This window comes from Mobula birostris, chromosome 3 (genome assembly GCF_030028105.1).
Source record: "Mobula birostris isolate sMobBir1 chromosome 3, sMobBir1.hap1, whole genome shotgun sequence".
Classification (NCBI taxonomy): domain Eukaryota; kingdom Metazoa; phylum Chordata; class Chondrichthyes; order Myliobatiformes; family Myliobatidae; genus Mobula; species Mobula birostris.
In genome coordinates, this window is record NC_092372.1 from 49,738,882 (window position 1) to 49,761,395 (window position 22,514).

At 38.3% G+C, this 22,514-nt stretch overlaps 1 protein-coding gene across 2 annotated transcripts in view; it reads right to left on the reverse strand.

The window, feature by feature from the left end:
* The window catches only part of adamts6 (ADAM metallopeptidase with thrombospondin type 1 motif, 6), a 291,316-nt gene that overhangs the window by 230,524 nt on the left and 38,278 nt on the right, over positions 1-22,514 (reverse strand). The window contains exons 4-6 of one of the 2 annotated variants that reach the window (XM_072252609.1): positions 18,668-18,882; positions 7,898-7,981; positions 7,368-7,513 (exon numbers count right to left, since the gene is read on the reverse strand). In XM_072252609.1, coding sequence (XP_072108710.1) covers positions 7,368-7,513; positions 7,898-7,981; positions 18,668-18,882 — 445 coding nt within the window. Of the gene's footprint in view, positions 1-7,367; positions 7,514-7,897; positions 7,982-18,667; positions 18,886-22,514 lie in introns of both variants that reach the window. The other variant, XM_072252608.1, reaches the window with a different exon arrangement.

The following is a 22,514-nucleotide window of genomic DNA, read 5'->3' on the forward strand; positions in this document are numbered from 1 at the left end:
AAAGAACCTGAATGATTGTCATCATTTGAGGCCACCTTGGGCTCTTACACTATTTTTTCCTGATCATGGCATTCCATTCTTTACATTTTGATGCCAAGAGTTGAACTTTCTTTGCCCCCACTTCTGTCACTGTCACCAATGGAACCACACTAACTCAAGCCCTCACTAGAAGACAATTACCAAAAGTACAACAGCTAAATAAGGTTAAATGCTCAACAGATACAACTTTGAACATCTTTCTACAGATTCTGGGAACTGAAGTTCCAAAAAAAAACATCTTCAACCTATAGTGTGCTGAATATTTCCAGCTTTTAGTTTTTATTTCTGATTTCCAGCTTCTAAAAGTACTCTGTTAATGAAATACTTTATTTGATTTGAAAATAGCAATTCAGAGTTATTTATTTACGACTGTGCTCAATTAGATGACAATAATGTGATGTATTTACACTGCATTTAGATATCTATTGTGAAAATAGCCTCCCAAAGGAGCTGGTGAACTTCATGTGTACATCAATTGAAAGTTCCGTATTTGTAAATAAACCATCATTTTTTGAATTAATCAATAAGCTTCAAGACCGTGGCCTCAATACATCCTTGTGCAATTGGATTCTCAATTTCTTCACTTGCACACCCCAATCAATTCAGATTGGCAACAACATCTTCTCCACAGCCTCCATCACCACAGAGATGTGTGCTTAGCCCCCTGCTCTACTCGCTTTACACTTATGACTATGTGGCTCCAATGCCATACTCATTTTTATTGACAACACCTCTGTCAGTGGTTGAATTAAAGGTGGTGACAAGTCAACATATAGGAAGGAGATTGAAAATCTGGCTGAGTGGTTCCATTACAACAACCTTTCACTCAATGTCTGCGAGAGCAAGAAGCTACTATTGACTTCAGTAGGAGGAAGCCAGATGTCCATGAACCGGTGTTCATTGGAGGATCAGAGGTGGTGTCACAAACACAAATTCGGCAGCACAGTAGATACAGCAATTGCACTTGTGAATATGCATGTGTCAGATAATTATTATTTCATTGTGATAGTATTTAACTCCATTCTTTTCGTCGTAGTGCTAATCGAGACTTGGACACAGCACAGCAACGCTTTGCTGCCAGTTTGCTTTTGGCCTTGCCTGAGAAATTGGATTGTCGAATCAACACTCTGAAGACAATCGGTATTTGTTTTATATTAAGTGGTTCTTTTCAGCCGCAGTGTAGGCTTCGTTTTCCATTTGAGTTTTCGTTAACGGCCCTGCTTGGCCTAGCGTTTAATATTTTCTTTTCCCTTTAACACTGTTGGCATTAAAGTCTGTTAACTATCAGTGTCTCTCACTCCGCACTCGGGCCATATCTGAACGGAGTGACAGGTGGAGGGGGTCAGCAACTTTAAATTCCTTGGTATTATCATTTCAGAGGACCTTTCCTGGGCCAGCATGTAAGGACAATTACGAAGAAAGCATGGGAGCACCTCTACTTCCTTAGGAGTTTGCAAAGATTTGGCATGACATCTAAAACTTTGACAAACTTCTATTGATGTGTCGTGGAAAGTGTATTGACTGGCTGCATTACACCCTGGTACAGAAAGTCCTACAAAAAGTAGTGACTATGGCCCAGTACAACACGGGTAAATTTCTCTCCACCATTTAGGACATCTACACGGAACACTGTCGTAGGAAAACATTATCCACCATCAGGGACCCACATCACCCAGGTCATACTCTCTTCCTGCTGCTGCCATCAGGAAGGTACAGGAGCCTCAGGACTCACACCACCAGGTTCAGGAACAGTATTACCTTTCAACCATCAGGCTCTTGAACCAAAGAGGATAACTTCACTCAACTTTACTTGCCCCATCATTGAAATGTTCATACAATCTATGTACTCACTTTCAAGGACTCTTCATCTCATGTTCTTGATATATAGCTTATTTATTTATTTATTATTATTTCTTTCTTTTTGTACTTGCACAATTTATTGCCTTTTGCACACTGGCTGAGTACCCAAGATTGTGCAGTCTTTCATTGATTTTATTATGGTTGTTATTCCATTATGGAATTATTGAGTATGCCCACAAGAAAATGAATCTCAGGGTTGTATATGGTGTCATATATGTACTTTGATAATAAATTTACTTTGAACTTTGAATTGTATTACTGAATTCAAAACCATTTCTTAAGCTTCTGTACATGATAAGCTAGAAAAAGTCCTATCAGAAAAACTGTTCCATAAGCCTTTGATAGTTGCCAAAATCTTGACCCCAATGTTATCAACAATTTTCAAGACACTTAGCTTCACAGTCATTCAAAAGCAAGAAAAGAGATTTTTAAAAATTTGAAGATTAAAATATCAAACAAAAGCTTTTCAGTACACTGGTAAATAATTCAAATCACTAACTCAAACATGAATAATTTAAAGAAAAACTAACCTGCTTTATTCTTCAGTTATTACAAATGGATAGATTTGCACATCTTGCCACAATTCAATGTGTAGTATCCAGATCAAACGCCCTAGCATAAATTTAAAACCAGCTTCTGCTCTTTGTTTGGATGTCAGGCAGAGTCCAGCAGCAGAGTTCAACTATGAAACTGCTAAAGGAACTCGGCCAACAAGTTTGGGACATCTGCAGTTGCACAGGACCCCTGAAATTTGCCAGACTCATGCTGGAAAATACTATCAGTTTCATGTGGAACCTCTGTGAAAACACATCTAAAGACTGGTCACTGTTGCACCTAACTGTCAACAGACAGGGGATCTATTTTCAGATACAGATTAAAACACTAAGACATAAACTGCTTCCAAATTGACCAGGTGTTACAGCCAACTGAAGTGTCATGAAGAAAAATGATCAACTGAAACTCAACAGGATCTGAAGATGTCTGTTATCTTCCTGATTTTACTTTATAGCTTAGCAAGAGGTTCCAAGTTCTATAAAGCAGTTACATACTCCATCATAATAGATCAAGGTCACTCTCTTGCCAACTATCTTTCTTTCAGGTAGGAAAATATCTGTTATGTATTTCTTCCTGATTCTGCAGCTGAAATCAAAACCTAACTACATAATGAAACTGTAGGTACAAATTTGCTTCCTATTGCTTCATGGTAAAATTCATTATTGAAGATAATACCTTACAATTCCATAGAGCTATTTATCATTCTAATCTATACATGCATTAAGTTATATATCATCTGCTTTAATTATTGCCATTTGTCAACAGTACTAGCATTAATAAATGTACTGATTGTACATTTGATTGTGTGAATCCATCTTTAAAAAATGCCTAGATTATATAAAAATTTGCCAAATCAAATTTTCTCCAAAATATCAGAAACCCGTTGCACTTATACACCTACTATCTAGGCAAAACAATTTCCCCATATGGCAAAGCAAAAGAAACCACAATGTTGCCGGAAGGAGTTAAGAAGTGGCCATTTCGCCATAGAAAGGTGCGGCTATAAGGTGCAGTTTCATTTATTAATGGATTTTCTGTTGATATCTGTGAGCTAAATTACATTCATATTGCCCTAATTGTAGATCAAAATGATAATTGGCAAAGCTACAAAAATGCTATTTTACTCAATATTGATATATGTAAAGCAAAATTCTAAATATAATTTGAAACAGTGATATTCTTTATCATAGCTTGGAATTTAACTTCTATCAATGTGCTTTGTTATATTTCATACCAATTTGAAAAAGCATGCATTTTAAAAACTTCTCTTTGCATTCTGTCCCAAACCAATCTACAATCACATTCCATTAAGTATTTATCTTAGTCCAAATAGGGAACTGATAGCAGAAAATATACAAATAGAATATACCTTCAACAGCAAGAAAATAGCTTGATTCTTACAGACAGCTTTTTATCCCCCTTTGGCAGTGCATGTTAAACATAAATAGTGTCAAATGGGACTGCATTTCTGGGTCTAGTGCTTTTGGCTGTGATTTTGGATGTTTGCTCTGCAGTGACATTTTCTTGTGTGTATGAAGAAAGACATACATCTGACTTATTGACCTCATTAGATAACAAACTGCAAATGTGTTACCACATACCAGTATGTTCTGTTCATACTGCTCTGCAGCTAAAAACAGATATCACTACTTGTGACATCTGGGAATGGGGCCCAGTAATTGATAGTAACTCCAAGCATGGTTACTAGGAGCAATACTACAACTTTCACTTGGCCAAGTATGCCGTAATTGCTAAACTCACATGGCCGAAAAATGAAAAACAATGACATCTTTTCCTGGGTTATAAAATCAATTTTAGAGTGTATTAATTAAGATTAGCCAATCCAAACCTGGATGCAGCAGAGCTTAGCCATCGATTGTCAGATTAGATGGATCATATCAAACTTTATTGCATTTGTTCTTCTCTTCCAGTTACGAACATTGCTCCAACAACATCTGGGAGAAGCACACAAAATGCTGGTGGAACTCAACATATATGGAGGGAAATAGACAGCTGACATTTCTCGTCAGGACACTAATGAAGTCCTGAAGAAGGATCTCAACCTGAAACATTGATTGTCCAAGTCCTGATGAAGCTCTTAACCCAAAATGTTGACCGCCCATTTCCTTTCATAGGTGCTCCCTGATTTGCAGAGTTTCTCAAATACTTTGTGTGTTGCTCCAGATTTCCAGCATCTGCAGTCTCTCATGTCAGCATCTTGCAGAGTTTATATTTCTGTTATGCCCACAACCAACTTTGCCATGTACCCAGCCTTGCTACAAACAAAATATGTAAAGAATTTACAGATTTCAACATTAGGGCAATGAAGGCCACAAGTCTGGTACCTCTCCTTCTCCCTTCCCCATTCCTAACCCCTTGCCAAAATGCCAAAACCTCCCTTGTTCCCAACCTGTTCAGAGTCTGTAGCCTCTGTAATGAAAACTGATCAGCTAAAACCAAGCAGAGACTGGAGATCAATCTGTTATCTTCCTGACTTATATAATTCAGCTACTCACTGGCTAAACTGACTAAGCCATTAAGAAATCTGCTGATGTAATCTAAAAGCTAATTACAAGTGCAGGTATTATAAATCACTGATTGATAGAAGTGCAGCGTGTTGGACCGAAATATCACTGCCTTCCAGATCATAAATGTAGCAGAAGACCCAAACCTTCACTCAGCTACAGTCAATACAGGGGCCTTGTAAAAAATTGTGCACAACTTATCTTTAATTTACGTTTTTCTTAGATGATGCTGCTTGATGGTGATGCTTCATTGCACTTGTGCATTCATTTTTTTGGCCACGTGACAATAAACTCAATTTGACATGACTTGCAAGACTAGAAAATGAAAGGGGATAAAAAGCTGTAATATGAACACAGGGAATTTCACCCTTACATTATTTCTTATTTAGAGATACAGCACAGTATCAGGCCCTTCCTGCCCAATGATCTCCCACTACCCAATTATACCCATGTGACCAATTAACTCTTATGTCCTGGGAACATGGGAGGAAACCAGAGCACCCAGAGGAAGCCCACACGGTCACAGGGAAAACATACAAACTTCTTACACACAGCAGTGGGAATTGAACCCGAGTTGCTGGCACTGCAGTTGTGTTACACTAATCACTACACAACCGTGCCAGCCCTTGCTTTGCTAAAGTCTTGCTTTAATTGATTATGGAATTAAAGCAAAAGTTTATTTTAAGCTATTATCAAAAATGGTGCAGTATTCCTACCTATGGTTGAAATAAATTCAAAACACAACTGTAACTTTTCTGGCAGTTGCTTGAACCAAATTCTCTTATACAGAATGCTAGTTTGAGAAGCAACACTGTTTTTCCTAAATATGGTACTTGTAATTTTCAATGCATTTTACTGCATTTAAGTCACAAGTGACATAAAAAGAAAAATATTCAGAAATACATCATACGTTTTAAAATGTACTTTTTATTTCTTATTCTCTGGCACAGAACTGGTCATTTCTTCCAAACCGACAAATAGTCACATTTGCCTTATACACAGGAATTAATGTTGTGCAAATATTTTTTTAGTGTTTTAATATTGCTCAATGTTATTTCTAAGTTTAAAATTGTTCCTGACTAATAATGCAATCAAGTGTCTATGTACGCTGAAATGCAATCTATTGAATTGCTTTAAGCAAGATTCTGCAAGATTTTAATAGATGGTACAGGTATATCAGATATATTAGAAATTCTTTGATGCTGCTCTTTGATGCTGATTAGTATCCTTTGTTCTTAATCCCTTGATGATTCTAAAGTCAGAAGAAGAAGAAGAAGTAGAAAGCCCTTAACTCCGGGTGTTATGACAGCATTTTTTTTAGCAGGCTTTCTTGTTTTTACGAGGCCGAGTTGCTAGCTTGACGCTCAACACAGCACGGATGGAAAGCGTGCAAGGCAGCCGGCTGAATTCAAACTCGGGAGCCTTCACTCCGAAGTCCGGCGCTGATGCAACTACGCCACCAGCCGGCTTAGATTTTATGTCAACTGCATGTAAACTCAAACTCAAGTAATATAAAATTCCACAGACCTTCAATGCGCAAATTACTTAAGACAGTCACAAACAAATTGAGATGAAATGTTAGTCCATAAAGCCGTAAGACATAGGAGTAGAATTAATCCATTCAGCCCATCAAGTCTGCTCTGCCATTCCATCATGGTTGTTTTATTATCCCTCTCAACCTCATTATGCTGCTTCTCCTCATAACCTTCGATACCCTTACTAATCAAAAAATTATGAATCTCCGCTTTAAGTATATCCAATGGCTTGGCCCCCACAGCAATTTGTGGCAATTAATTCCACAGATTCACCGCCTCCAGCTAAAGAAATTCCTCTTCTTCTCTGTTCTAAAGGGAAGTCATTGTATTCTGAGGCTGCACCACAGGTTCTAGACTCCCCCAGTACAGGAAACATCCTCCCAACATTCACTCTATCTAGGCCTTTCAATATTCAATAGGTTTCAATGAGATCCCTCCCTCATTCTTCTATACTCCAACGAGTACAGGACGAGAGCCATGAAATATTGGAAGTTTGAAGTTAAAATGATTCAGTAGTGCAGTATAATAAGGATGGTACCCAAAGTAAATCCTGTTCTGGTCTCTATTCATCTCCAAAGCTGCACTGTACATATAAGATTAGTTAAAGTCCATAGCCTCTTGAATGGTTAGAGGGAGGTGTGGAACCCCCTAGGAGTTGAGATTGGGTATTAGTAATTCAGTACTTTCACATAGAGGCTAGCTCAGATTAATCAAATATGAAACTTAAATGAAGGAAACTTAAAGAGTTTGAATCAAATATTCTGAAGTGAACATGTACATAACTAATCACAAGACACAAAATTTTGCTTTCTCATAAGAACCCATATGCAAATATCCAGAACATTCATCTTACCTAGTAATTAAAACAGCGTTATCATGATGAGCAATCCCATTTTCTGGAATGGTGTTTCCATCATTTTGGTGAGAAAGAATGGATTTCTGCCATTTACAGAAGCTGTCCAAGGACTTGTCTGCATGATGGTTTATCTCCAAGTTTGGCTACAATGCAACAAGTATACCAAAGAAATCCAAGCACATTACTCAGCAACCAGGTTTTCTTCACAGAATAATAATGATAATTAATAAGTGTAGTTTCTTTTTTTTGGAAAACTACCCTTTGCTTCATTTAAGAATTTTCTATTTTGGTATTTTCTGTTGCCTGATTTTGGTCTAACAGATCGTTAAACACTTCAGGGAAAGAAGAATCAAAGAACCATTACTCACACACAAAAATTCCTATTGAAAACATTAATAATGTGGCTAAATGTCGAATATTTCTTTTCCAGCTTTTTTTCACAATAGAACTTCAGTTCTGATTCACCAAAATATTCATACACAAGATATTACTACTTTACTCTAGCTAGTTTGGATTCCTCCTCTTACCTGATCTTCAGTAAGAACAATCAGACGAGTGATAATAATGTTCACAACATTTCCTAGACTGGAATCACGGTAAAGTTTGGCAACCTGACCTCCAGAAAATAAGAAAAGACACAAAGTCAGACAAAAGTAAAATTCCTCAATTTCTTTCTTTTATACAAAACATCTAGTAACAGCAATGTCATGATTAAGTATAGCTGCATGTAGATAAGTCTATACAATAATTAACCCAATGCAGATTCTCATTTGCTCAATTAACATCTGCTTTAAAGGCCATGAAGTCTGGGAAAGTGCACCACAATTTCTGATTAATGTTCTCAGCTGTGAGGACTGTATGCCAAAAATATTGTGTTAGAAAATTAAGTTTAAGAAACAATATCATAAGTTTTAAAGTAACCACCAAATTAAATGTACATGCTCTCACATATCTGCTTCATTTATATTTCTGCATTTATACACAAGCAGAGGTCATTATGATTGGATATACACTGCAGGAGGTAATGTGTCAGTCATATACTTCAGGTAGCTATGTTATGTATAATCGACTGCTTGAACTTTGGAGAAATTTTAACCCTTTCTCTATCTGTCAGAACCTTGACTTGGTCATTTGAAACGGGATTTAGTCAACTTTCTGGACCAATATCAGAATTTTAAAATCGAGGTCCTAAGAATATCTGTCTAAATCCAGCAGTAATTTCATGTATCCATGACTTAAAGGGCATAAATTATTTTTAAAAACTATTTAAGTTCCCAGGAAGGATTTAAGTTCCCTGTTATCAAAGGTAGCGTCCCTATCAATAGACACTACTAACAATAATGGTGTCCCATCAGCCACGATAAGGAGACCACTAGCTTTCTTTGTCCTTGCACTTTACTTGTCCTCTCCAAATAGGCAGACTCTTCTTCCAAAATGCCAAAATCCCTTTATTACCCAACATTGAAAATAAAAGCTAAGCAGCTCTTCTCATCAGCATCGAAACTGCAGTCACTCATAAGTATGACAACAATAAGCTTCCAAGGCCTTGCTGCTAATACTAACTGGGCTTCCTCAGACACCACTCAAGATAGGCCAGAATCCTACCTGGTACTTCAAATATGCACCATTAGCAACCTATTATATACCTTTTGCAAATATTGACTTGTTTCTTCAAACCGCATGTCTAATCCCAACTGTGTACTCTGAGGAGTACCGGGTGCAGGTGAGATTCTTCACGAAGAATATGAAGGAAAATTCATTGGTCACTCTTGTGGAGTTCCTTATAGTCAAGTTCAAAATGTCAAATATTTTGGCTGTTGTCTAATAACTATAATTGTATAAGCTCTGGAAATCTTACCAAGCAGTACAATCTTTATTTAAGCAGCACAAATAAATACCCATAATTAAAACTTCTGTTAAAGAAAATCTGGAACTCACTGCATTGACTTCAAGGTCCACAATTTTTCTTCCATTTCCTCTGTTTATCTGGCATATTAAAGAGTGACATGAAGGAAATACACAAGTGCAACAGTGCCAATGGCATGTTACTAACATCCGCATGTCAGTTCCGTGGAATGATGCTGGAAAACCTCTTCAGGTCACAGGCCTTCTTCTACTTAAAAACTTACTCCTCATTGTGGATCTTTCTCAACTGCCCTACACCCAAGTTGTATCCAACTCTAACTAAACCTGATCAAAAGGCAGATCATTGCCTCCACATGATCAGCTTGCTTCACAACCAATGACTTAAATGACCTTTCAGATCCTGTCCCTCAACCTATGAATGACTTGACATTTCTTGTGACTTCCCACTGCCCCAGACTCCCCAACCTTGTGATAATCAACCACCCCCATACACTCTTTATCCATAATAAAAATCACAATCCTTAATATATGTGCAAGTTCTTTTTCTACCCACATATGATGAATCAGGAAAGGGCACGGAAAACTTCTCAAAAACATTCACCTTGTTTATCCCATTCTCCCTAACTAAACTGTGCATCTATACACAAATCATAGGTTATATTTTTACATATAGAATACTATTTCTTTTTGAAAACAGATAAATGTATAGTTTTACAATGGCATTGATCATTTCCAAAGATCTTATGTTCAAGTTCAAGTAGAATGTTGTAATTCAAATCGAGCGCTGTAGCATTGTTGTCCAATGCTACACGATGCTACACTCAAGCTAATCTACTTTGACACAATGGTGCCATTTCTTCCACAGTCCATGCCAGATCAATTTTTGGAATGCACAGATAATCATATAATTTACTCTTGCACATCTCTTGCTGGAATTGAGTTATTTCACATTCACTTCTGACTTTTATCTCTGAACCATACATTCTAGTTCTGAATGTCAGATTTGTTATGTGATGTGGACACAAACACTGACATGCCATTTAAAATGCTTTTCTTTGTAACACAAGTCACAACTTTATTAAGAAGTGCCATATCAAGTGCTTCTTCTTAGACTCGCTCAAAGATTTTTTGAAACAAAATCAATTGTATTCTGAAGCTTTCACTGCATTAGAAATTCAGCAACATGTTAACTTACTGTGGAATATTTCATCATTGGAAAATATTGCATCACACAATGGCAAACCACTGCTGTAACTTGCCTCGTACGGGGTTCCCCACTACGTCAGGGAGACGTGGAGGGAAATAGTCCACTAACCGGAGAAACTCCGGATGCGATGTACCTTTCCTTTGCTGCACCTGAGCTAATTTACTATTGGACGCCAAAGTGTTGAATTAGAGCTACTCTGAAACACTTGTCTTCTGTGTTTCTTTGAGTATTGTCACTAATCACTTGCTGCACTATTTGATGCCCGATAGGGCTATGTATTATTTTACTTGATCAAAGGGTCAAATGAACTGAATGAAACTGAGAACCATTGTCCGAAATTAGTTCTTCTGATAAGCCATGACAAAAGAAAATAGGAAAATTGATTTAGAAACATAGAAACATAGAAAATAGGGGCAGGAGTAGGCCATTCGGCCCTTTGAGCCTGCACCGCCATTCAGTATGATCATGGCTGGTCATCCAACTCAGAACCCTGTACCAGCCTTCCCTCCATAACCCCTGATCCCTTTAGCCACAAGGGCCATATCTAACTCCCTCTTAAATATAGCCAATGAACTGGCCTCAACTGTTTCCTGTGGCAGAGAATTCCACAGATTCACCACTCTCTGTGTGAAGAAGTTTTTCCTCATCTCGGTCCTAAAAGGTTTCCCTTTTATCCTCAAACTGTGACCCCTCATTCTGGACTTCCCCAACATCGGGAACAATCTTCCTACATCTAGCCTGTCCAATCCCTTTAGGATTTTATACGTTTCAATAAGATCGCCCCTCAATCTTCTAAATTCCAGAGAGTATAAGCCTAGCCGATCCAGTCTTTCATCATATGAAAGTCCTGCCATCCCAGGAATCAATCTGGTGAACCTTCTTTCTACTCCCTCTATGGCAAGAATGTCCTTCCTCAGATTAGGGGACCAAAACTGCACACAATACTCCAGGTGTGGTCTCACCAAGGCCTTGTACAACTGCAGTAGTACCTCCCTGCTCCTGTACTTGAATCCTCTTGCTATGAATGCCAGCATACCATTCACCTTTTTCACCGCCTGCTGTACCTGCATGCCCACTTTCAATGACTAGTGAATAATGACATCCAGGTGTCATTGCACCTCCCCTTTTCCTAATCGGCTACCATTCAGATAGTAATCTGTTTTCCTGTTTTTGCCACCAAAGTGGATAACCTCACATTTATCCACATTAAATTGCATCTGCCATGAATTTGCCCACTCACCCAACCTATCCAAGTCACCCTGCATCCTCTTAGCATCCTCCTCACAGCTAACACTGCTGCCCAGCTTCGTGTCATCTGCAAACTTGGAGATGCTGCATTTAATTCCCTCGTCTAAGTCATTAATATATATTGTAAATAACTGGGGTCCCAGCACTGAGCCTTGCTGTACCCCACTGGTCACCGCCTGCCATTCTGAAAAGGTCCCGTTTATTCCCACTCTTTGCTTCCTGTCTGCCAACCAATTCTCTATCCACATCAATACCATACCCCCAATACCGTGTGCTTTAAGTTTGCACACTAATCTCCTGTGTGGGACCTTGTCAAAAGCCTTTTGAAAATCCAAATATACCACATCCACTGGTTCTCCCCTATCCACACTACTAGTTACATCCTCAAAAAATTCTATGAGAATCGTCAGACATGATTTTCCTTTCACAATTCCATGCTGACTTCGTCCGATGATTTCACCGCTTTCCAAATGTGCTGTTATCACATCTTTGATAACTGACTCTAGCAGTTTCCCCACCACCGACGTTAGGCTAACCGGTCTATAATTCCCCAGTTTCTCTCTCCCTCCTTTTTTAAAAAGCCACCGTCCAATCCTCAGGAACTAATCCAGAATCTAAAGAGTTTTGAAAAATTATCACTAATGCATCCACTATTTCTTGGACTACTTCCTTAAGCACTCCGGGATGCAGACCATCTGGCCCAGGGGATTTATCTTCCTTCAATCCCTTCAATTTACCTAACACCACTTCCCTACTAACATGTATTTTCCTCAGTTCCTCCATCTCACTAGACCCTCAGTCCCCTACTATTTCTGGAAGATTATTTTTGTCCTCCTTAGTGAAGACAGAACCGAAGTAGTTATTCAATTGGTCTGCCATGTCTTTGTTCCCCATGATCAATTCACCTGTTTCTGACTTTAAGGAACCTACATTTGTCTTAACCAATCTTTTCCTTTTCACATATCTATAAAAGCTTTTACAGTCAGTTTTTATGTTCCCTGCCAGCTTTCTCTCATAATCTTTCTTCCCTTTCCTAATTAAGCCCTTTGTCCTCCTCTGCTGGACTCTGAATTTCTCCCAGTCCTCAGGTGTGCCACTTTTTCTGGCTAATCTGTATGTTTCTTCTTTGGAATTGATACTATCCCTAATTTCCCTTGTCAGCCACAGGTGCACTACCTTCCCTGGTTTATTCTTTTGCCAAACTGGGATGAACAATTGTTGCAGTTCATCCATGCGATCCTTCAACGCTTGCCATTGCATATCCACTGTCAACCTTTTAGATATCATTTGCCAGTCTATCTTAGCTAATTCACATCTCATACCTTCAAAGTTACCCTCCTTTAAGTTCAGAACCTTTGTTACTGAATTAACTATAATTCCACCATATTATGGTCACCCTTACCCAAAGGGCCTTGCACGACAAGATTGCTAACTAACCCTTCCTCATTGCTCAATACCCAGTCCAGAATGGCCTGCTCTCTAGTTGGTTCCTTGACATGCTGGTTCAGAAAACTATCTCGCATACATTCCAAGAAATCCTCTTCCTCAGCACCCTCACCAATTTGGTTCACCCAATCTACACGTAGATTGAAGTCGCCCATTATAACTGCTGTTCCTTTATTGCACGCATTTTCAATTTCCTGCTTAATGCCATCCCCAACCTCACTACTATTGTTAGGTGGCCTGTACACAACTCCCACCAGCATTTTCTGACCCTTAGTGTTATGCAGCTCTACCCATATCAATTCCACATCCTTCCAACTAAAGTCTTTCCTTTCTATTGCGTTAATCTCCTCTCTGACCAGCAATGCCACCCCACCTCCTTTTCTTTCATGTCTATCCCTCCTGAATATTGAATATCCCTGAATGTTGAGCTCCCACGTGTTGACTAGCATGTGGCACTGGTAGTAATCCAGAGGTTATTACCTTTGTAGTCCTACTTTTTAGTTTATCTCCTAACTCCCTAAATTCACCTTGTAGTACCTCATCCCGTTTTTTACCTATATCGTTGGTACCTATGTGCACCACGACCACTGGCTGTTCAACCTCCCACTCCAGAATTTTCTGCAGCCGCTCAGAGAAATCCTTGACCCTTGCACCGGGGAGGCCACATACCCTCCTGGAGTCTCGTTTGCAGCCGTAGAAACGCCTATCTATTCCCCTTACAATCAAATCCCCCATCACTATAGCTCTCCCACTCCTTTTCCTTCCCTCCTGTGCCACAGAGCCACCCATGGTGCCATGAACTCGGCTGCTGCTGCTAGTAGATTTCACCACTTTGCTGATGACACTATACTGATTGGCCGTACTGTTGTATATCTTACTCTACATACTATTTATCATAAATTACTATAATTTGCACATTGCTCATTTAGACGGAGGCATAATGTAAAGATTTTTACTCCTCATGTATATGAAGGATGTAAGTAATAAAGTCAATTCAATTCAATTGTTGGATTAAAGAATCCAATTTGTTTCAACTGAATAGATCGCAAGTATTTGTCTTTGAATACTAAGATGTAACCAATCCCCGTTTCACAATAGTGTACACTTTGGAATGGTCTTGTTGGCCATTTTCAAAAGCATAGGTACAATTAGACACACAAGAAACTGTGGAAGTTTTAGTACAGAGCAAAATAACAAACTGCTGCAGGAACTCAATGGGTCAAATAGTATCTGTAGAACCAGAGGGATCGTCGATGTTTGTTGCTGGCTGATGTTGTTGTTGGCTTAAAGCTGCAATCTACACTTCTCTACTAGTTCTTCCAGAGTTTTAGCCAACCCAGACCAGTAAACAGAACTTCTGACTAACTTCTTGATACTTGTGATCCTACTGCATTTGTTCAGCCCAAACCTCATCTAAAACCTTCAGTGTGAAGTTCCCAACACTCACATATGACCATTCTGTATTCCCATTTGATAAAATCTGTCCCCAGCATCAACTCAGATAGTTGATCATGGCTCCATGTCCTCAACAGGACATTTATCTGATTCAGGATATCATTCCAAAAGTTTTGTTTCCTAATTTGGGAACAGTGGCATAGTGGTTAGCAGAATGCTATTTCAGAGCCATCTGTAAGGAGGTTATACATACTCCCCATAACCAAGTGGATTTCCACTAGGTGCCCCAATTTCTACCCACAGTCCAAGATGTATGATTAGGGATAGTAAGTTATGGGCTTGCTCTGTTGGCACCAAAAGCCTGGTGACACTTGCACGCTGCCTAGCACAATCCTCACCGATTTAACACAAATGATGCACTTCACTGTATCACACACAAAATGTTAGAGGAATTCAGCAGGCCAGGCAGCATCAATGGAAAGGAGTAAACAATCAACATTTTGGACCAAGATTCTTCAGGACTGATGAAGGATCTCGACCCGAAACGTCCACTGTTTACTCAGCCTGGCCTGTTGAGTTCCTCCAACATTTTGATTGTGTTACTTGGATTTCCAGCAGATTTTCTCTTGTAATTTCACTGTATGTTTTGACATACATGTGATAAATAAAGCTAATCTTTCATCTGTAAATATAGTATTTTTTCTCAACTAATTTGTTATTAGGTATGCTGTCTCCAAACGTGAACATTTTCTATTTTCAATGCAAATATCATGCTTTAAAACCTATGCTTGAATTCTCAAATTGTGATCTTAATATTACTTTTTTATCAGATTTTCTTTCAAACCTTCATATTTACTTCATGATCATATTGACATTAAAAGAATGGTCCATCTTCACATTCTCTGTTATCAGTTATCAACTTTGGAACATGACTTCCTAAAAAAAAGTCAATGGTTTGTGACATAGATAAAAAGTCTACCCATTGATAAAATGCTTTAATTCCAAAGAATTTTAATGCCTCATTCTCTCACAATTCATCAACATGCCTAAAACACGTTTGGCTTTTCCTGACTGTCAGTTATTACATGATTAATGACAACTCCTGTTCTACAATTTAATACATCATGTGCCAGTTTGAACATAAGTATTATACTGCAGTGAGCTAACAAAAAGCATTTCCAAGAATATTCTTGCATAATCATTTGCAGTTCTTTGTCCCAACACTTGTTTTCGTATTTCCTTAGTCACTGATGGTAACGTCAGTTCTTTAACAAAAACTGGGAAATATCCTGCATATGCTTCACTGCAGCATGGTAATGTTCTAAGTTTTGCGTGGTCTTCTATTTTTCTTATGTTTACAATAGCCTCCAAAGTTTACTTTGACTGCTGCAATTCACATTAATTCTACTTTTAATCCAAGATAAACCACTCCATTCTGTTTGACCACACACTTGCCTCTTTGAATTCTTAGAACTACCTGAACTCTTCTTCCAATGTGCAGATGTTGTTCCTTTCTGGCTATTATAACCTCTTGATTACAACTTCTTGGCCAACTTTTTAAAATTTTGACACAAAGTGAATGTTAATGAACAGGACAATGTAAAATGAAAATACATTCAGCAAAGAGAAGATCATTATGATTAACCTGACCCTCTAAGACTATGTGCAAGTCCCTGTGAGCACACCTTAGACAGACAGTGCTATATGCTCATAATCATCTATCCTTGCAGTTTAATGGACAAAAGTCTTGGAAAGCATTCTTGCAATTTCCCAACACTGCATAGGGTGAGGTTCCGTCCAGGATTAGGGATTTTAAAAATTAACACAAGAAATTCATGAAAGAATGAGAACTATACTCTGGAACACTTTTCACAAACTCTTGCAGGCTATTTAGGTTACCTAATTAACCTACCTGGATACTTATTCCCTAGAGCATAGGAGAATGAGGGAAGATCTGATAGAGGTATACAAAATCATGAGGGGTATAGACAGGGTAAATGCAAGAAGGCTTTTTCCATTGAGGTTGGATGACACTAGAACTAGGGTTAAAAGTGAAATATTTAAGGAGAACTTGAGAAGGAACCTCTTCACTCAAATGATGGTGAAAGTGTGGAACGTACTGACAGTGTAAGTGGTGAATACAGGTTCCATTTCGACACTTAAGAGAAACTTGCATAGGTATATGGATGTGAGGGGTACGGAGGGCTATGTTGCAGGTATAGGTCAATGGGACTAGGCAGATTAATACTTCGGCACAGATTAGATAGGCTGAGGAGCCTGTTTCAGTGCTGTACTGTTCTTTGACTCTATGATTTTCTTTGACTATGGAAGACATTCATTGGTGAAAAATCGTACTTCCTGATGTGCATAAGTAATCCATTGTTGAAGACAGGACAATGGAACTCTAAGAAGACTATAGGACAATGTAGACCCAATCATAAGACTTGTTTTAAAGTGAAACTCTCTGCTGCTACCACTTAGATAATTGATTCTATCTAGCAACTCAACCAACTGAAAATAATACAAGAGTGTCCCAAATTATCATAAATTGCTTTAAGTTCATTCTTATTGTCCTGCACTCACATACAGTAGCCCCATCTATCTCTCTCTAATAACAGCAGATTATTGGAATTGATAAAAATGATTAATTTAAACTCGAACAAAACAGAACTAGACCAATATCTTGAATCAGACACGTTCAGTAATGTCGTCAACTCCGCTCCTCTATTCATATAATTCAAGTTAAAAAAAAGATTTGGAATGGTCAAATTACATCATATGAAAATGTTGCATAAAAGGTTTCCAAGTTTCTTCAATTTTAGCCGAAGGATCAAAAATATCACTTCTAATTTTTTCTAAATTTAAACTTAATATAGTTTGAGAAAACCATTGGAATGTAGTAGGAGGATTGGTTTCCTTCCAGTTCAACAAAATAGATCTTCTCGCCATTAAAGTAACAAATGCTATCATCCGACAGGCTGAAGAAGACAAACATCTATGTTCCACCATTGGCAATCCAAAGATTGCCGTAATAGGATGGGGTTTTAAATTAAAACATAGAACTGTTGAAATAATATCAAAGATATCTTTCCAATATTTTTCCAAAAGAGGACAGGACCAAAACATAAGAGTTAAAGAGGCCACCTCAGAGTGATATCTATCACAAGTAGGGTTTATATGGGAATAAAAACGAGCTAATTTATCTTTTTCTTTCTTTTTCTTTTGGGGCTTTTTCTTTGTTTATATATATTTTTTTCTTTTTATTTCTTTTTTTATATGACTAATTTCATTATGAGTTTGGAAGTCTATTATACCTATGTTACTTAAAATCCTTTTTTGTATATGCTTATTAAGATTATTCCAATCTCTTTGTATCAACTTTGTTATTGAATTTATAATTTTGAAAATTAATAAAAAGATTTAAAAAGTAAACTCGAATCAAACTGGAGAATGCTATAAGTAGGCAGTTAATATGCCCAGGGAGTTACCCACCAATCTCCCACCTTTACATTAGTTTTGATTTAAAAGCACAACGTGCTGGAACTTGCAATTTTTACTGCAGCTGTACCTGGCAACTGGTGCACAGATCTGTCCAGTGAAGACATTGAAGGGAGGACCTAGGACCATCAAAATAATTATCTTCAACATTACTTTCCATGGGGGTGGCCAGAAGTCTTCACCTTGATAACACATTGCATATTTAGATCTCCCCTGCTCTGAGACTTGAAATCACATATCATTTAAAAACTGTGCAACTTACCTGACAATGAACATCCCTTTTGTGTTAAGCCAGCAGTCTTCTGACACCTGAGTTACTGTACTCCCTAGTCCAACTACCACTGATCATCTGCAGCTTTCATTTATCTCAGAACTGCTAGCATATCCACAGCCAAATGAATAATGCTCCCATTTTACCTTGCCCTTTAGTCATTTTAGGAAAAGATTTTAAGAATTATAATGTGCCGTACTAAAATGCAAGTGCTAGGCATTTGAAATTCCACTGTTCTGCTTTAATAGAGACATTTGCCCATTCATTTTAAGAGACCAATGCCCCTGCTAAAAGAGTAGATGAATTGTAGGCATAATTTGTGCAAAACCAAAACACAGTTGTAAAGTACAAAGGGATAAAACTTACAATATTCATTACAGACAAGATATAATGTTCGATGTCCTTACGGCCATGGTATCCCACCATCATTTTGTCTGCCACTACCAGAGTTTCCACAAAGCGCTCAAGGCTTACTGATCTCTTTTGTCGATGAGGACTATTTGTAGTTCTGTTATTTGGCAACGAGGTTGAAACAGCTGAGAGATCGTTTAACCACCAAGGCTTTCTTCTTCGTGTGTGGTCTTCTGGAAGTGAAGATAATCAACCATGTTAGCTGGGTTAGTGGCTTAGCATCTTACAATCTGGCTGCTTTTTTACTGTGGAGTTTCACTCTCATAAATTGAAGCTATCATGAATTAAAGGGCATGAAAACCTAAGAGGACATTATTGGTTCAAATTTTAAGCAAAATGAACAAACACACTTGAAATTTACATGCCAGTTCTTGATAGCTTACTCGTAGGCTTCGAAGCCTTTGGAGGCCACCTTGCAATACTAGTTAACTGGCACTACAGATCCCAGCCATGCCTTTAAATCCTGAAATGGTTCCAACTTCAGACCTGCCTTGTTAAGCAATTTTCCTCATGTCTTTCTAAATACATTAAATAGCAAAATCTATCTAGATTAGCAAGAAATGAAATTTATAAACCAATGATAATTCCATTGCTCTGGACTGGTGACTCCTCTTCATGGTTATCAATAGTACTAATACTAGCACCCAAGCACGTTTAGCCTTACAACATCCGAACACAAGTCAGTCAATTCTAGGCTGTCTCGTGTTCATAATCAACGTATATTTTTGGCAAAAGCATGTGTCAATTTATGCACAGGAATGTTCTACAAAACAACAGCCCAAACTTCTATTGACTTCAGAAAGAAATATTGCTCAAGATATTAGAGGAATTTCAAAGATCACTCACGTCCAACCAAACGTGCACGTGGTGCCTCAGTTTAACATATTATGCTCTGTCCTGTACACCACTATGCTTGTACTTCTTCCCAATCATACAATTCCAATTAAACTCAAGGCCAAATGCTATCCAGGGAAATGGCAACTGCCCTCATATGTCAGAGTCTCTGGTTCTGCCCCTCAAGCATAGTGATGACATTTCAAATGCTCACTGCTGCCATAGGCATTTGACACATTCTCCATCACAGCCTGGTACAGAAACATGAATGCTCTTGAACAGAAAAGCCTATGGAAAGTAATGGTTACAGCTCAGTCCTTCACGGGTAAAGAACTCCCCACCTGAAGCACATTTATCGCAGGAAAGCAGCAGCCTTCATCAAGGACCACCGACATCCAGGCTATGCTCTGCTCTCGCTGGAGCCGTCAGAAAGGAGATGCAGAAGTTTCAGGACCAACACACCAGGGTCAGGAACAGTTATTACCCCCCAGTCATCAGGTTCTTGAACCAGAGGGCATAACTTCACTCACCCCAACACTGAACTGTTCCCACAACCTGTGGACTCACTTTCTATGAGTCCTCACCTCATATTCTCCATATTTATTATTTATTTCTTTATTATTATCTTTTTTAATTTTTGTATTTACATAGTGGCTGTTTGTCCATATTATTGTTCACGGATTTTCATTGATTCTACTGTGTTTCTTTGTATTTACTGTGATTGCCTGTAAGAAAATAAATTTCAAGGTTTTATATGGTGACATATATACACTTTGATAATAAATTTACTTTGTACTGTTTCTGGATGTCTCCAATCAAAGTAGTTTAGAAGTAGTTAAAAAATGTTCTTATATATTTTCTAAAATAATAAATTCTCTTAAAATAGTGCAAACTATTAAAAATTAATTATAAACAAAGATAAAGTAAAATGAAGAAAAGTATTTATCTGCACTTTACTTGTTAATTAAAGCCTGCAATTCAATTCAAATCATTGGGGTTACTGTTGTTTCACCAGCCATTCCACATGGGTTGGAATCAGTTACCTCTGGATGTCTGAGCTTTGCTCTTGAGCTCAATGGTCCAGTGCAGAGAGATAAATTACAAGGATGCTGCCAGGACTTGAGGGATTGATTTATAGGGAGAGGCTAGAACTTTATTCCTTAGCGTGTAGGAGAAAAAGGTGTTTGTATATAGGTATAGAAAATTATTAAGGGGATAGAGATAAGAGTGAATGAACTCAGTCTTTTCTATGAGTTAAGAAATTAAATAATAGAAGGCATTAGTTTAAGTTGCGAGGGGAAAGATTTAAGAGAACCTGAGGAGTCACTTTTTTTAAAGGGTGATATCCATATGAAATCACTTTTTTAAAAAAGGTGATATCTATGTGAAATCACCTGCCAGAAGAAAAGGTTGAAGCAAATTCAGAACAACTTTTTAAAGACCATACGTGGATTGGAAAAGTTTAGTAGCTTATGGGCCAAATGCCAGCAAATAGGACTAGCTTATATGTGGCATCCTGGTCAGCACAGATCAGTTGGATGGAGGGCCTGTTTCTCTGCTGTATAACTCTAAGACTCTATGGTGGAGCAGAAAGCCAGCTCTGCCAGCATTTTATTCTCTTTGTACCATGGATGTCAATTTGAAGGGCCACCTCAAATGCACAAAATTTCTGAAATATTCATGAGCCATGGATTGCATGGACACCATCTTGTATATTTTCCTTTTTCAGTTAAGAGGAAAAGGTATGCAACCTAGTCACTAGGCCAGTGTTTGCACCAGCACTTGGATCACTGATCTAGAGAAAGAACTTCAATCCCAGATTAGTAGCTTGGGAAATCAAATTCAAGTATTTAAATAAATCTGGATATAAAATACATATACCAGAAGTGGCAACTGTTAAACTACTGTATGGAACTCCTAAAATAAAACCCGTCAGGTGCATGATAAAGAACAATCCACTTGCCTGGATACATGCAATGCCAACAACTTTCATGACACTCAATATCATCTGGATAAAGCTGCCCACTTAATTGGCACATCATCAAACACCTTAAACATGCATCAGCACACAGCAGCCCACAGATGCTTCAGTATATATCATTTATAAAATAAACCACGGTTATTTTCAGACAGAACATTCCAATGCGATGTCCTCTACCATCAAGGACAAGGGTAGCCATTCTGAATTGGAAGTTTATCGCAAGTCCTCCACTATCACCTGGCCCAAACCCTGAACGTTCCTACCTGTCAGAACCTTCACCAGAAGGACTGCAGAGGTTTAAGATGGTGGCTCAAGGACAATCAGGAATGAGCTATACACTTTTTCACTGATACTCAAATATAGAGTATTAGCAGAATATACCTAAGGAGCCAAGGCTTGGAAGGAGAGGTATGAGACTTTAAAAGAGGGAAGTCTCGGGATCTTCTGATGAGCTTTCCTTAACACAAGCTGGGACTTGGAGAGAGAGGCATGAGATTTTAAAAGAGATAGGTCTTGGGAATTGCTGGTAAATTTTCTTTACACAGGACCCTAAAAGAGGCACATTGGCAAATTGTTAGTTAATAGTTCATTGACAAATTAACAGGTGCGAATAGAAAGAAGTTATGGTCATACAGGGTAGCCATTTTGGAGCAGGCCAGAGTCAGTGTGGGAACTGAGGCCTTGATTTAAGAGGCTTTAATGTGAAGGGGCAGGGTAAGAAAGGCTTCAGTGAGAATTCAGAGGTAAGTGTCTATTTGTTCTCTATGAAGGTGGTAGTTAGGGCAAAGGACTGCTTCTGCAAGATGTAGAACTCGTGGTTTTCCTGATGACTGCACCCCACTGTAGCTCCCAACAGACTGGGTCAAGGGACTAAAGCTGGAGTTGAGTGTATGAATGATGATTTGGGAGGATAAGGGCTTCATAAATGAGACTTTTATGGAGGGGGATCATGCTCAAAGGATAGGTTGCAGATAGATGTGTGACCAC